This window comes from Suricata suricatta, chromosome X (genome assembly GCF_006229205.1).
Source record: "Suricata suricatta isolate VVHF042 chromosome X, meerkat_22Aug2017_6uvM2_HiC, whole genome shotgun sequence".
Classification (NCBI taxonomy): Eukaryota; Metazoa; Chordata; class Mammalia; order Carnivora; family Herpestidae; genus Suricata; species Suricata suricatta.
In genome coordinates this window covers 52805218-52819828 of record NC_043717.1, presented here as the reverse complement: position 1 = coordinate 52819828, position 14611 = coordinate 52805218, and the positions used below count along the sequence as shown (strand labels likewise).

The 14611-nt window shown below is 40.7% G+C and overlaps 1 protein-coding gene across 4 annotated transcripts in view; it reads left to right on the top strand.

Annotated features, from left to right (window-relative positions):
- The window catches only part of HDAC8 (histone deacetylase 8), a 225820-nt gene that overhangs the window by 193871 nt on the left and 17338 nt on the right, over positions 1-14611 (top strand). For all 4 annotated transcript variants that reach the window (XM_029929839.1, XM_029929836.1, XM_029929834.1 and 1 more), the window contains one exon: positions 2349-2454. In XM_029929839.1, coding sequence (XP_029785699.1) covers positions 2349-2454 — 106 coding nt within the window. The remainder of the gene's footprint in view (positions 1-2348; positions 2455-14611) is intronic.

The following is a 14611-nucleotide window of genomic DNA, read 5'->3' as shown; positions in this document are numbered from 1 at the left end:
CAAACACTCAGCCCTAAACAGGCAGCTCTATCTTGCTGGCAGAGGATCAGCAGTATTATCTTCTCAGATGGAGGCAGAATGTTCTCTCTTCTATACCTCTGGGAGGCACCCTGCCTCTGATTTGTTTAGCACTTTGATGCTAGGGGTTTGGGTCCTCTCCCAGAGTAGCTAATTCATTGCAGCTGCCTTTCTTCTATTGCTCTCTCTAAACCCATCTTTCCATACCTGTGAAATGAGTTTACTTCTTGACACCCTCTGGTGGAAAAGAGGTCGCCTAAGGAGAGAGGGCAACACCTGTTTGAAGCCTTCTCTTCCAGAGCCAAGCCCACAAGATCCTTGAAATTGGACTGAGGATCCCTCCTTAGCTAAAAATACAAACCTCTTGAGTTTTTTTAAATCATTATTGGGGGTTACTTTCTAGATGTATTTCCCAGGTAATCCCTGTTGTCTCATCCATATATGGGTTTGGTAAAGATGATCTCCACTCAAGGCTTCTCCTATCTCCAGAACACAGGGCTTTAGGCATCAGAGAACAATGACTGCAGCAGGAAATAACAAGTCCCCTCTCTCTTTTCTATATCAGTCCATTAAAAAAAAGATTATAATAAGCATTGGGGCAGTTCTGGGCATTTTCCTTTTAATTAAATGTATAGAATTTTCCATCATGGATATGCAAAAGCCATCTGCCAATTAGATTGTTCCCATGGATTCCACAAAGATGCTGTTAGAACCCTTAGAGATCATTCCACAACTTCTCCCATGGTGCCAGATATACATGCAGACTCTTAACAAGGATAATTTGATGGCAATGGCAATAACCTTGGGTTTTCTAAATGACATCAAATACATGACATATATCCAGATCTCTTTTTTCATGCCCTCTCTACCATTTTTTTCCATGGAATTTGAATCTCCCTGTTTTACTTACCACCTAAGAATATCACTATTGAAAGCACATAATGTTAAGGACCATATGCTCTCTCTCCAGAGACTATGCACAACTACTATTTCTGTTTAGTTTTTAACAGAAATAGTATTTGTGCATACTTCCCATTCAAAGACTTATCCCAAATGAATGATTCCCTGTGTCATGGAGTGTTTTTCCCCAAGCTGGCCCTACTAGAGAAGCTGAATCAGATATTGTAACTTATCAAAGGTCACAAGGAATCATCTAGTGAGCTAGAAATAGAATCCAAAAACCTTTATTTTGATTCCCTGGATTTAAAAACAAATAAACTCTACTACAGAAAAAGAAAAACTGGAGAAACTAGGCTTGCCTGACATTCCTGGGTCAGCGAATTCAACCAAAGCTAACAGGCAACTGCCATAGTCTGAGGATCAAGTAGGTGAATAGGACATAGGTGCTGCCTGCCTTCAAGGAGCTGACAATCCAGTGCAGGGAGATCAGGTCACTGCTGAAAAATCTCTATCTAATGAAGAATGGGCTTATGAACACCTAAAGGATCCCAGAGGAGGTCTTGCCCATCTTTATAATCCCAGCAACAGCCAGCACACTGACCCACATATAATATGCAGGCATGCGGGGCACCTGGGTGTTTCAGTTTGGTAAGCAACCGACCTCAGCTCAGGTCATGATCTCACAGTTTGTGAGTTCGAGCCCCACATCAGGTTCTGTGCTGACAGCTCAGAGCCTAGAGCCTGCTTCGGATTCTGTGTCTCCCTCTCTCTTTGCTCCTCCCCCAGTTGTGCTGTGTCTCTGTCTCTCAAGAACAAACAAATGTAAAAAAGAATGAATGGTATAACTATGGTTATTCTTTAAGAAAATAATATGTACGCATGTACTACTTGTTGAACAGGGGCCATAAGAAGGTACCAAAAGAACACTCTAGGGGTTGATGGAAAATAAGGGACAGCTTTGTGAAGGAGGTGACATTTGAGCTGTGCCTGGAAGCATAGGGAGGTTTTTCACAGGCAGCAGGAATTGGGGGAGGGCCTTTGCAGCCTCAACAAAAATCAATGGCAAAGATCCTGGGGTGGGGGGGGCAGGGACAAAGAATGGTGTGATTTGGGAGTGCCCAGGCCAGTGTGGCTAGAGAACAGGGGGCAGTGAGAGTTAAGGCTGGAGAGAAAAGTTGGGACTTGAGCAGAAAGAACCTTGAACAGCAAGCTAAATAATTTAGCAGTGAACTGTCACTGGAGATTTCAAAAAAGAGGAATGGTACCACCAGGACAGGGCATCCTGCTGCATCATCCTGCCTTGTCCACCTGGGCCTCCTTTGCCTTATCGTCAGTGGTGGTTTTCTTTTGATTGTTCTGTGTGTATGTGGTTTGGTTTGGAGGTTTTCTGTGGTTTAGTTTGTTTTTTGGCCTTTCCCTCTTCCTTACAGTTTTTCACAGCATATGGTCCTGATTATGTGTTGGAAATCACGCCAAGCTGCCGGCCAGACCGCAATGAGCCCCACCGAGTCCAGCAAATCCTCAACTACATCAAAGGTGAGCACCACCCCTCCTCAGGAGTCCTGCCCTCCTCATTCCACCCAGCCTGTGGTGGTGCATCAGTGGGGGCTTCCCAAAATACCATTTGTCTATTGGTGGCTAATCATCTCACTCACTTAGAAGGGAAACATCTCCTTGGCCTGATAGCTTGTAGCTAAAATTCCACACTGGCCACTCTGATTGGGATGGTCATTTGGCCAGCTAATGTCACCTTTAGGGGGACAAAAGGTTTATCTTTAGGAATTTCCAGTGCAAAACTAATTCTAAAGGGTGCCCTGGAGCCTGTTTCCTTTTAAAAGAGCAACAGTAAAACCCTCCTTAAGACGATGGAAGTTCAAGCCAATTCAGAGTTGGGATGGCGGGGGGAGGGCTCAAAGACATTGTATTCCACTGTAGTTCCTTGATCCAAGATGGTCTTGAGAGACTATGGGCTCAGAGTGGATAGTCAGGATTCTGGTGCCCTGAGAGTGGGCTCACCAGTCTTACCCAGACTACTGGAGATGGGACCACTCTATCCTGCCCTTCCCTTAGGCTGGCCTACAATTATTCTGGCTTCTTGCCAGAGGGAAATGGCAGTTGTCAGGTTATTATCCTCTTAATCACACTATCCACTAGCTGTTTGGGGATGCTGCCCTTAGCCTTCCAATAGAGCCCCTCCCTCCTCCAAACCCCAGCCGCTACTCCACAACTCAATTCCCTTTATCTACAATATTGTAAAGTTTTGGCACCCATTTTCCTGTTTAATTGAATTTGTGTGTATGTGTGCATATTTTTTGGATCCTAATTACTTGCAGAGTTAAGAGGCTAAGGGTATCTATTGCCCATCTCGTAGAGTGAAGTTCCCATGTTTATTCATATAACCAAGATAGTAGCAGTCCTCCTACCTTTGACTCCCTCATTGGAATAGAATCCAGCATGAAAGGGGAGCCAAGTTAGTCTGAGGGGACACATTGTGTCCTAGGGGTCTTTGCCGAAGGTTATATTAAGGCCCCATCCTCTAGTAGAGCCCAGCCTGTGACAACAGTCAAATCCTTAGGCAGGGACTCCACATCCCAGGCTCCTTTGGCCAGAGAAAATTTTCTAAGCTCACAAGTCATAGACTTGTAAGATTATGATCACAGCAATACTTATTGCCTCTCTGGGGTGTCCCAGAGCTTCTCTTGACCCTACAGTTTCAAGCCACCTCCTTCCAGCCTCTCAGTGGCTACTGACCCCACAAGCCCTCACTTCCTAACCAAATCCTCCTCCCTTGTACAATTTTTAAGGCTTTTAAACTCTTTCTGGGCGCCTGGGTGGCTCAGTCGGTTAAGCACCCAACTTCAGCTCAGGTCATGATCTCATGGTTTGTGCGTTTGAGCCCCACATCGGGTTCTATGCAGACAGACCAGAGCCTGGAGCCTGTTTCATATTCTGTGTCTCCCTCTCTGTCTGCCCCCTCCCTTACTTATGCTATCAATAATAAATAAACATTAAAAAAAATATTAAAGAAAAAAAAAGCCTTTAAACTCTTTCTATTCCTGGCCCTTTGCCAGTCCTTCTCACTGTGCTGCAGTCCTCATTAACACTAGTGCTTCCACCCTAGTTTCGTGCTGCCCCTCACAGACTCAGGACAACTTTCCTGTTTCCTTTGGGACTGATCCTGGACCAACTTCTCTTACCCCTCTTCCTTCAAGCTTGCCATTTCCCCTCCATCCAGGATCTAAATCCTGGTAGAGCACAGATAAAGCAATAGAAACAGAGAAACTAAACAAGCCCCTGCAGCTTCTCTTTCACACCTACATATGTGCAGACATCTGTATGCCCTCATGCTTTCCTGCACATGTACCCAGACACATATCTCCAGAGTGGTGACATCTTGCTATTGAGGAAATGGAAATGACAAGCAAGAGAAGACATAAGGAAAGTAGTTCAAAGGGAAGAGAACTAGGAAGTAAGAAACCCAAAAGAGGAATAAATTTTTAAAAGATTTGAGATAAAAGAGTAGTTTAATGGTTGGGGGAAAACAATAGAAAATCTTAGAGGACATGTAAGTTATGTGTAAGTCAAGATTTTAAAAATATCTTAACAAGTTAAAGCAATATTCTGATTAGAGCACAATGAAATTAAACTGGGCAAAAATATATGGACCAGGAATAGGTCCTCAAAAAACATTGGACACATGCAAGATGGGAAGATGTTGCTCAGCAGCATTTTTTCTGAAAGAGCTAGGGATTTTAGTCAATGCAGTGTGAGTCACCGGGACAAGGTGGCCTCCAGAGATGTTGATGCAGCATCAACCTCACTATAAAAGGGTTCTAGACAAGTAGAAGCATGCTACTAGTCAGTTGGGCTGGGGAAAGGACTATAGACCAGGGTCCAAGAGGTGTGATTGGAGGAGCTGGGGCTTGTGGAGAAAAGAAGACCCATGGGGATGTGGTCTTTACCTCATATCTCTGAAAGGCTGTCACAGTGGCATAGACAGAGGCTATGTGGTCACAGAGCACAGATCTAAGACCCATGAGTAGATATTATAAAAAGGCAAATTCTTATTCAACAGAAGGAAGAATTTTCTAACATTTAGCAGTGTCCAAAGTGGAGCAGGCCATCCAAAAAGGAATGAGGTCTCTATTGGCAGAGACATACAAGTAGAGGCTAGTCAATCACTTGACTGTCATATAATACAAGGGCTCCTGCGTTGGGAGGGTGATTATACTAGATTATTGTTAAGGTTCCTTCCAATCCTAAGATCCTAGGATGCTCTGTGTTATAAGTGAGAAAATAGAAAAACAACAAAAAGACTACAATAAGAGTGCAGGGGTTGGCATATGAGTCACAGTTGTTGGGCGGGGAGGGCAGTAATACTGTGTACAGGAAAGAATTGATGAGAAGAATAGAAATTAAATGGCTGAGAGTAGGTGGGGAGGAGCCAGGGAAGGCAGGCAGCAAGGAGAGTGGCTATAGAATACTAGGAATGTTCATATTTTCCATTTAGCCATCTCTTTCATATTGACAAAATCTTGTATTCTAGCCATGCAAATGAGCAGACCACACAAGTCCAGAACCAAAAAGAGATTCAGCTAAACCTAGAAGAAATCAGGCTAGAAAGAAGTCTAAATGTTGCTAAAAATGGCCAGGCTAACCTGTTATACTGAGACCGTGCCCCTCCAGCCTGGTGACGCATGCTGCCATCAGATAGTGTGTTGCCATGACAATGGTCAGTGTGGAAAAGCTGCTGAATTTTCTACATTCTGAAAGATTTTCCTGAACCTTCCTACATGACTGTCATTTGTTCTTGCATATAAAAACCTCAGCAAGGCTGGTCATTTCTCACTGTGTTGCTTGCCTTCCTTCCCCCATATTAAAAACAAAGTAGGGGGGAGGAATGGATTGATTTGGGAAGCAGTGATGGAGTGGATGGATTAAGCTCCATTCTATGGGATGCAGTTTAGCCAGCATGTCTCATTGAATTTGTTCAGCCTTTGAGCTTGGGTTTTTTTCTCTTTCTTGCCACATCCCTTAGAAGCACAAAAGATGGGATTTTTTTGCCTACAGAAGATCAAACCTAGGGAGGTTCACCTTATAGAGATGCATTCCATATGCCACAGGTTGACTGGAGGGACAGGCAAATTTAGAACTCACCTTATCCCATCTTTACTGCCCATTAGTCTTTCCAAGAGGGAAAAAAACACGCAAAAATAAAACCTTGGAGAGTCAATTCAAGCTGTTAGCTTCATACAGGAAAAAGCTACGTTTTGCTCTAACAAATTGCTCTTCTCATGCCAGTACATCTCAAAGATAAGTGCCAGTGTTCACAAGGAAGTGTGGATTGCTCAAACTAGCTCATACCCACTACTGTAAAAATCATCCTTACACCATCTTCATATTCTCAAACTTGTTTGCCTTTCCTCTGGTTGATGTACTCCAGAGGAGCTCACACTGAACACTGCAGAGTTGGTCTGGTGCTGATGTGATCAATCCCCAGAGGTAGCTAGCTCCCCGAGCCTGCCTGGCTCTACATGAGGAAACAAGGGTAGAGTTTTCTAGTCCCTGGTATGGATGACATTTGAATCAAATAAAGGTTCCTAGGGAGCCACAAGCTTCCTATTGCAATCCAGACCCAACCTTCTGTGGAAGAGTACAGAGGGAGGGCGAATTACACATGTGTGAGTATGTAACTGGAGGTTATAACTCACTTACTCTGAGTTCCCAGACTGTACCCCAACTTTGCCTAGAATAGAAAAGGAGACAAATAGGGCCATGGGGTAAGGGGGAGGAGGAGGAAGGGAAAGACACAAAAGAGAAGAGAAGCCCTTGTCCACATCTTCCTTTCCTGACCCTTAATGAGGGAGGCTTAGTTCACATCCTCTACAGTGCAGGGTTGGAGGGATGGATCAGCCAACTGATGTGGATGTAGGGGAGAGACAACATAGGTGAAATAAAAGAACAGTAGCTCAGAGAGGAGGTCACATTTGTTCATTCATTCAGCAAGCAATTACTAAGCAGCTACCATGTGCCACACAGTGTGGTAGACCAGTCTCTTTGTTGTTGTTTTTGTTTGTTTGTTTGTTTGTTTTGAATATAATACAATTTATTTTTTTAACATATGCAATTATTTTCCATCATTTACAATACAGTAGTTACAATTACACTCCAAACAGAAAAGCAAAGTAAAAAATCAAAACCCCAACTTCTATTTCATGTAATTAGACTTATACAGAAATTAGAAGGTTAAGTAACAACTAGTTAATCACCTAATTTCACAGCTATCTGAAGTGGCAATCGTTATATAGCAGCTTATCTATGATACATTCATAGATTGTGTGTATTGTAGTAATAATTGTACATGATACAATTTATTACTTGCCCATAAGCTAAAACACAGCCTGCTTAATACCTTTCCTTGAATTCGGGCTTTAGAGTGAGGCTGTTTGGCCTTTCCAGTGCCCCTCATCTCTTTGCAGTGTTGCCCTGCTAAGTCTATTCATCATACCTCATTTTTCCATTCCCATTTTTTTAACCGCCCCCACCCCTGCTTTTTCCAATTGCTCTTAGTAAACCCTTCCTACCCCTCACTTCATGTCTGGCTACTTCCATGTGGCTGATCCAAAGCACCTGAAATCTGATGCCTCCTTGGAAATCAGCCATGGGCAACACTTAAAATTCTGGCCTCTGACCCAGGCCTTTTAGCTTTCTCTCACTGCCCCCCCCCACCCCTGCCATGCTCCCATCACCTTACCATACTATCATTGAATCTTTTTACTACATTCTGAACTGAATAGAGAAGTAAAAGTGAAGGGCAAAAAGTGGAAGAAGCCAAACCATCCAGCTCCTGCTAGCTGAAGTGTATTGTGTTCACTAGTCCCACTCTGCTATTCACATTTCCATGGTCCCAAAATGAGGCCCTTTGTACATCTACTGGTAATGTTCTGAGGAACACCATTGTGCTGAGTGTAAGCAGCACCTCCTCTGGCAGTTTGAAGTTTGGGATTGACATTCTTCTAGGGACTACCAATTGGGGCATCAGGTCTGGATACGTCCAAGGCCTGCTGAAGCTCCAAGTTTGAAGCAGTGCTACTGCCTGGTGGAACTCTACACCATGGAAACTCAGCTTATTTCCACACCTTCTCTTGCTTCCTAAGACACCATAAGCATAAGCTGAAAGACAGGGTTGGTCCCAAGACAGACTGACCATTTGCTTTCAGGCTTCTTGGAAGGGTTTGGAGCAGGATTGTGGAAGATACCTTGAGCCAATTTGCATGACTTCAGGATGTCCATCCCTTATCTCCCCCTTGTCATTCCTGTCCCTTCTTTATTCTTCTCTAGCCCACTGTGGTTGTTCCAAGAGTCTACCATCAGCCTGGTTTCCCCACTGCCCAGGTTCTTGTTTTGTTGTACTAAAGAGTAATAGAATTAGAAGAATGTGTTGATGCTGCTGTTGTTAAACAGAAAGATAAGTTATAAAACTATCAGGGTACCAAGCTGGTTCAGTTAATAGTGCATGCAGCTCTTGATCTCAGGTGTGTGAGTTCGAGCCCCACATTGGGTATAGAGATTACTTAAAAGATAGATAAATAAAATCTGTTAAAAATATATCGTGCTGAAAATGTTATAAATTCTAAAGTAAAAAATGGAGGCTGTAAGCCTCCTGTTTAAATTACTGTAACCAAAACTTTGTTTACAGTAACTTAAACAGCTTTTAACAAACCATGAAAACCCTTGGCAGGTTACTTATGAAGACTCAAAATACCTATATAAATACAGGAAGCACGAACTACCATTATTGAAATTCAACTGTGTGACACCCTGTGCTGGATTCTTTACATATATGATCTCATTAATCCTCACAATTGCCTTCTGCGGTAGGAAACTGGTGTCCAAAGACACCATGCAACATGCCCATAGTCACGTAACAAGTATGTGGTAACCTCAGGAGTTGAATCCAGACCTAATGCCATCCACCTCTTAGCAGTATTGCTGAAGTCTACTCATTATACACCGTCTGCTTTTTTTCAATTGCCCCTAGTAAACCTTTTCCACCCTGCAATGTCTCCCAAAGTAAGGTTTTCAACCAGCTTAATAGTAAAAAGTGTTATTATGTCTCCACTTCAGAGCCCAACTAAATCAATCAATGGATATTTTTTTGAACCTACCATATTCTTAGTGCCATGAGAGGTATAAGAGAAGTTTAAAACATGGTCTCTGCCTCTATTAAACAGCTGAGAAGTCTAGAGAAGGAGACAAAACTAACCCCCTTAGACAGTTTAGGATATAAGGCTGATGTTATGTAGAAGTGGGAGAGTAAGACTTTAGGGAGACTGATTTCAAAAGCATTGGAGGATTTTAATTGATAAGAATGGGGAAGTGCTCATAAGTGAGGGAAACTTGAATAGATGGGAACCAGGGGCAGATTGCAAGCAAGTTCCCTTGAATTTCTGGCTGAGGAGTCCATGCTGGATACAATAAAGTGGAAGCCATTCTCGGTTCCAGGATTAGGACATAACATGATGCAGCAATATTTGGATGAATCATGGTGGTATTCCAAGAGTGAGCCTGCAAGAGCCTGGACCAGAACAGTGGTAGTAGACTATTTCCCTATCCTATTCCTCCCAAATGACCAAGGGTTGTTTGTAAGAGAGTACCAACAACACTTGGAAGTAGATCATGTATAGGGGATCAAAAAGATAGAAGGAAGTAAAAATGAGTCTGAGGTTTCCAGCATGGATATCAACTGGGATGGGGAGCCATTGGAGAAGGGGGGATAATTTTACAGAAACATATACTTGATGTGTTCTGTTTTTGATATATTGAAGTTGAGGTATGATACAGTGTCCAAATATATGTCTACATGGAAGATTTGTTGCAGCCAATTAAAAAGAAATTTTTAAAGATAATTTGATGGCACGAGATTATGCTCATGATAAAAATATTAAGTGAAAAAAAAACAGGATACAAAATAAGCTAATATCAAATAGTCTCAGTTTTGTAAATATACATAATGTACATGCAAGTGAGTGTGTGGATATGCACAGAGAAACATGAGAAAGAAATATAACAAAAATGCTAACAGTAGTTACTTTGGTGGTACGATTGGAATTGTGGGTATTTTTTACTTGTTCTGTATTCTTTTCCTCTATTTTTCAAAATTTATACCATGAGCATGGGTTGCTTTTTTATTCAGAAAAAAGTAATACATGTTTGAGTTTTTAAATAATAATAATAATAATATTTTATCAGACCTTATGTCCCAATTTTTGGTTTACAAAATCTGGTCACTGTACCTGCACACTGCTGGAAAGATAGGAACTGGAGAGACGGCATTTTACATGGCTCCGGTGCTGTTTCCTTTCTTAGGTACCTCTAGTAATTCTAGGGTGCTTCCATCTGTCTGCTCAAGGGAGCAGATTTTTTTTTAAATTTTATTTATTTTTGAGAGAGACAGAGCACGAACAAAGGAGGGGCAGAGAGAGAGAGACACAGACTCTGAAGCAGGCTCCAGGATCTGAGCTGTCAGCACAGAGTCTGATGTGGGGCTCAAACCCACGAACCGTGAGATCATGACCTGAACTGAACTTGGCACTTAACCGACTGAGACACCCAGGCGCCGCAAATTTTTTTATAATTTTTAAAAAATGTTTATTTATTTTTGAGAGAGAGAGAGAGAGACAGAGCGTGAACAGGGGAGGGGCAGAGAGAGAGGGAGACACAGAATCAGAAGCAGGCTCCAGGCTCTGAGCTGTCAGCAGAAAGCACGACGCGGGGTCAAACCACAAACTTCAAGATCATGACCTAAACCGAAGTCAGACGCTCAGCTGACTGAGCCACCCAGGAACCCCTCAAGGGAGCAGATTTTCCCTTTACTTATGATGTAAAGCTTCTTCTGTGTAGTAGAAGGGTATAAAATCCAGATAGCTCCCTAGGACCATATTCCTTTCCAAAATTCTCATTCACTCCAAGGCAGCTGCCTCAGTCTCAGTCTTTCTGACTTCTCTCTCCTGCTCCATTGATCTATGTATTTATTCCTCCTCTCAGTCTTGATTACTATAGCTATATAATAAACCTTAAATCAGGGGTGCCTGGGTGGCTCAGTTGGTTAAGTGTCCAACTCCTGATTTCAGGTCAGGTCATGATTTCACAGTTCGTGAGTTTGAGCCCCACATCAGACTCTGCGCTGACAATGTGGAGCCTGCTTGGGATTCTCTCTCTCTCTCTCTTTCTCTCTCTCCCCCATCTCCCCTCCTCTCTCTCTTTCTCAAAATAAATAAACTTTTAAAAAGGTAAATAAATAAACCTTAAATCAGGTAGAGTGATTCCTCTTTCTTCTTTTTCAAAACTGTTTTAGCTTATACTAATTCCTTTGCTTTCCATATATGCTTTAGAATAAATTTGTCTATATCTACAAAATATCTTTTTGTGATTTTGTTAGGAATTGTGTTAAACCGGTATATCAATTTGGTGAGAATTGACACCTTTTTTGTATTGAGTCTTCCAATCCATAAACATGGTTTGTCTCCTCATTTATTTAGATCTTTTTTGAATCCCTTCTTCAGCATTTTGTAATTTTCAGCATACAAATTTGAAACAGGTTTTATACATTAGGGGTTTTTTTGAGTTCTTGTATTTTTTATTTTGGTTTCCATGTGTACAGAAATATAATTTTTGTATATTGTACTTATATCCTGTGACCTTGCTGAACTCATTTATTATTTCTGCTTCTTAAGGATTGCTTAGGATTTTCTACTAGATTACCACTCATCTACAAATAGAAACAGTTTTATTTCCTCCTTTCTGATCTGTACTTTTTTTTTTTGTTTTGGTTTTGGTTTTGGTTTTGGTTTTGGTTTTTGGGGTTTTTTTGGGTTTTTTTGGTTTTTGGTTTTTTTGTTTTTTGTTTTTTTGTTTTTTTGTTTTTTTGGTTTTTTTTTTTTGCCTTTTCTTGACTTACTGCACTGGCTTAGACTTCCAATACTATGTTAAATAAGAATGGTGAGAGCAGACACCCCTTGCCTTGTTCCTGAACTTAAAGGAAAAATCCTCAGTCTTTCACCACTAAGAATATGCTAGCTGTAGGTTTTTGTAGATCTTTCTTATTAAGTTGAGGCATTGCCTCTTTATATTCTGAGTTTCATGAGAGATTTTGCTATGAATGGGTGTTATCTACATCAGTTGATACTAATACTGATATATATGTAATTCTTCTTCTTTAGCCTTTTAATACGATAAGTTACCTTGTATGATCTTCAAATTTTGTGGGGTTTTTTGTTCTGGGGTTTTTTTGTTGTTGTTTTTTTAATTTTTTTTTAACATTTATTTATTTTGGAGAAACAGAGAGACAGAGAGTGAGCGGGGCAAGGGCAGAGAGAGAAGGAGATACAGAATTCAAAGCAAGCTCCACGGTCTGAACTGTTAGCACAGAGCCCAACACAGGGCTTGAACTCACGAACCATGAGATCATGACCTGAGCCAAAGTCGGCCACTCAACCAACTGAGCCACCCAGGCGCTCCTGTTTTGTTTTGTTTTTAAAGTAGTCTTCATGCCCAACATGAGGCTTGAACTCACAACCCCAAGATGCTGAGTCATGTGCTCTATCAACTGAGGGAGCCAGGTACCTGTGATCTTCAAATTTTGAACCAGATTTGTATAATTGGAATAAACCCACTTGGTCATTCATGGTGTACAATTTTTATATACATTGCTGAATTCTATTTGTTAATATTTTCTTGGGGATTTTGTTTCTGTATTCATGAAGGATATTAGTATTGTTTTCTTTTTTGTGCCGTCATCATCTGCCTTCAGTATCAGACCAATACTTTCTTATAAGATGAATTTGGAAATATTTCCTCCTTTTCTGTTTTCTGTAAGAGATAGGGTAGAATTGGTATTAATTCTCCTTTTTAGTAGAATTGTCCAGTAAGACCATCTGGGCCTGGAGATTTCGTTTTCAGGAAGTTTTTCACTTTTACCTTGACACCATTGTGCTCAGAAAACATGTGCTATATAATTTCCTTTTTTTTTCAATTTGTTGAGGTTTGTTTTATGGCTGTTATATTCCATTTTGGTATATGTTTTGTAAGTGCTAGAAAAGAATATGTATTGTCTTGTTGTTTGATGGAATGTTCTATCAATGTTGGTTAGATCCTATTGGCTAATAGCATTGTTGAGTTCTTCTATATCCTTGGCCATTTTCTGTCTTGTTCTATTATCAATTGCTGAGAGAGGGATGTTGAAGTCTCCAATTCTAATTGTGAATCTATTTCTTCTTAAGCTCTATCAGCTTTTGCCTCATTTATTCTGAAGCTCTGTTGTTTGGTGCATACACATTTCGATTGCTATATCTTCTTGGTAGACTGACCCTTTCACCATTATGTAATGTCCATTTCTGTCCATGGTAATTTTCTTTGCCCTCAAGCCTACTTTATCTGATATGAATATAGCCACTCCTGCTTTCTTTTGATTAATGTTTGCATGACATATCTTTTTCTATCCTCTTACTTTCAACCTGCTAATATCATATTTGAAGTGAGTTTCTTATAGATAGCATCTATATGCCATCTATTTGGATCACATTTTTAGCCACTCTGCCAATCTTTGTCTTTTAACTAATGTATTTTTTTTTTAGAGAGAGAGAGAGCATGAGTGGGGGAGAAGGACAGAGAGAGAGAGAAAGAGAGAATCTTTTTTTAAGTTTATTTATTTTGAGAGCAAGAGAGAGTGGAAGAAGGGCAGAGAGGAGGGAGAGAGACAATCCCAAGCAGGCTCCACACTGTCAGCGCAGAAACCAATGCAAAGCTTAAACTCATGAACTGCAATATCATGAGCTGAGCCAAAACCAAGAGTTGGACGCTTAACCGGCTGAGCCACCCAAGCATCCCATCGAGAGTGAATCTTAAGCAGGCTCCACAATCAGTGTGGAGCCCAATACAGGGCTCAGTCCCACAACCCTAGGGTCATGACCTGAGCTGAAATCAAGAGCAGATGCTCAACCAACTGAGCCACCCAAGTTCCCCTTGATGTAGATGATTTATATTCAATGTAATTTTGATATTTTAGGGATTAATTCTGCCATTTTATTTTTTGCTTCTCTTTGTTCCTTCTGTTCATTCTCTGTTTTATTCTTCCTCCTTTACTGTTGGTGATTTTACACCTTTGTTCAAATTTCATTTTGATTCATATTTAGTGGTTTTCACTGTATGTCTCTGTGTAGGCATTTTAGTGGTCACTCTGGGTATATATTATACATACCTAATTTACCACAATCTACTGGTATCAACATTTTACCAGTTTGAGTGAAATATAGAAAACTTACCTACTTTAAATCCTTTCCCCTCTCCCCTTTATAATAGAATTGTCTTAAATATTTCTTCTACATACATTTAAAACTGTATCAGTGTTATAATTTTTGTTTCAATCATCATACATAATTTTTAAAACTGAAGATGAGAAAAAATCTATTATGTTTATTCATATTTTCATATTTTTACTCTTTCTATTGTTCTTTCTTCCTGATGTTCCAGTATACCTTCTTTTATCATTACCTTTCCATTTCAAAGCCTTCTTTTATCTATTCTGTTAGGGTAGATATGGTGGCAATAAGTTCTCTTAGTTTTCCTTCCTCTGAGAATATCTTTATTTCCTCTTCATTCCTGAAAAATGTTTTCATGGATCTAAAATTCTGGA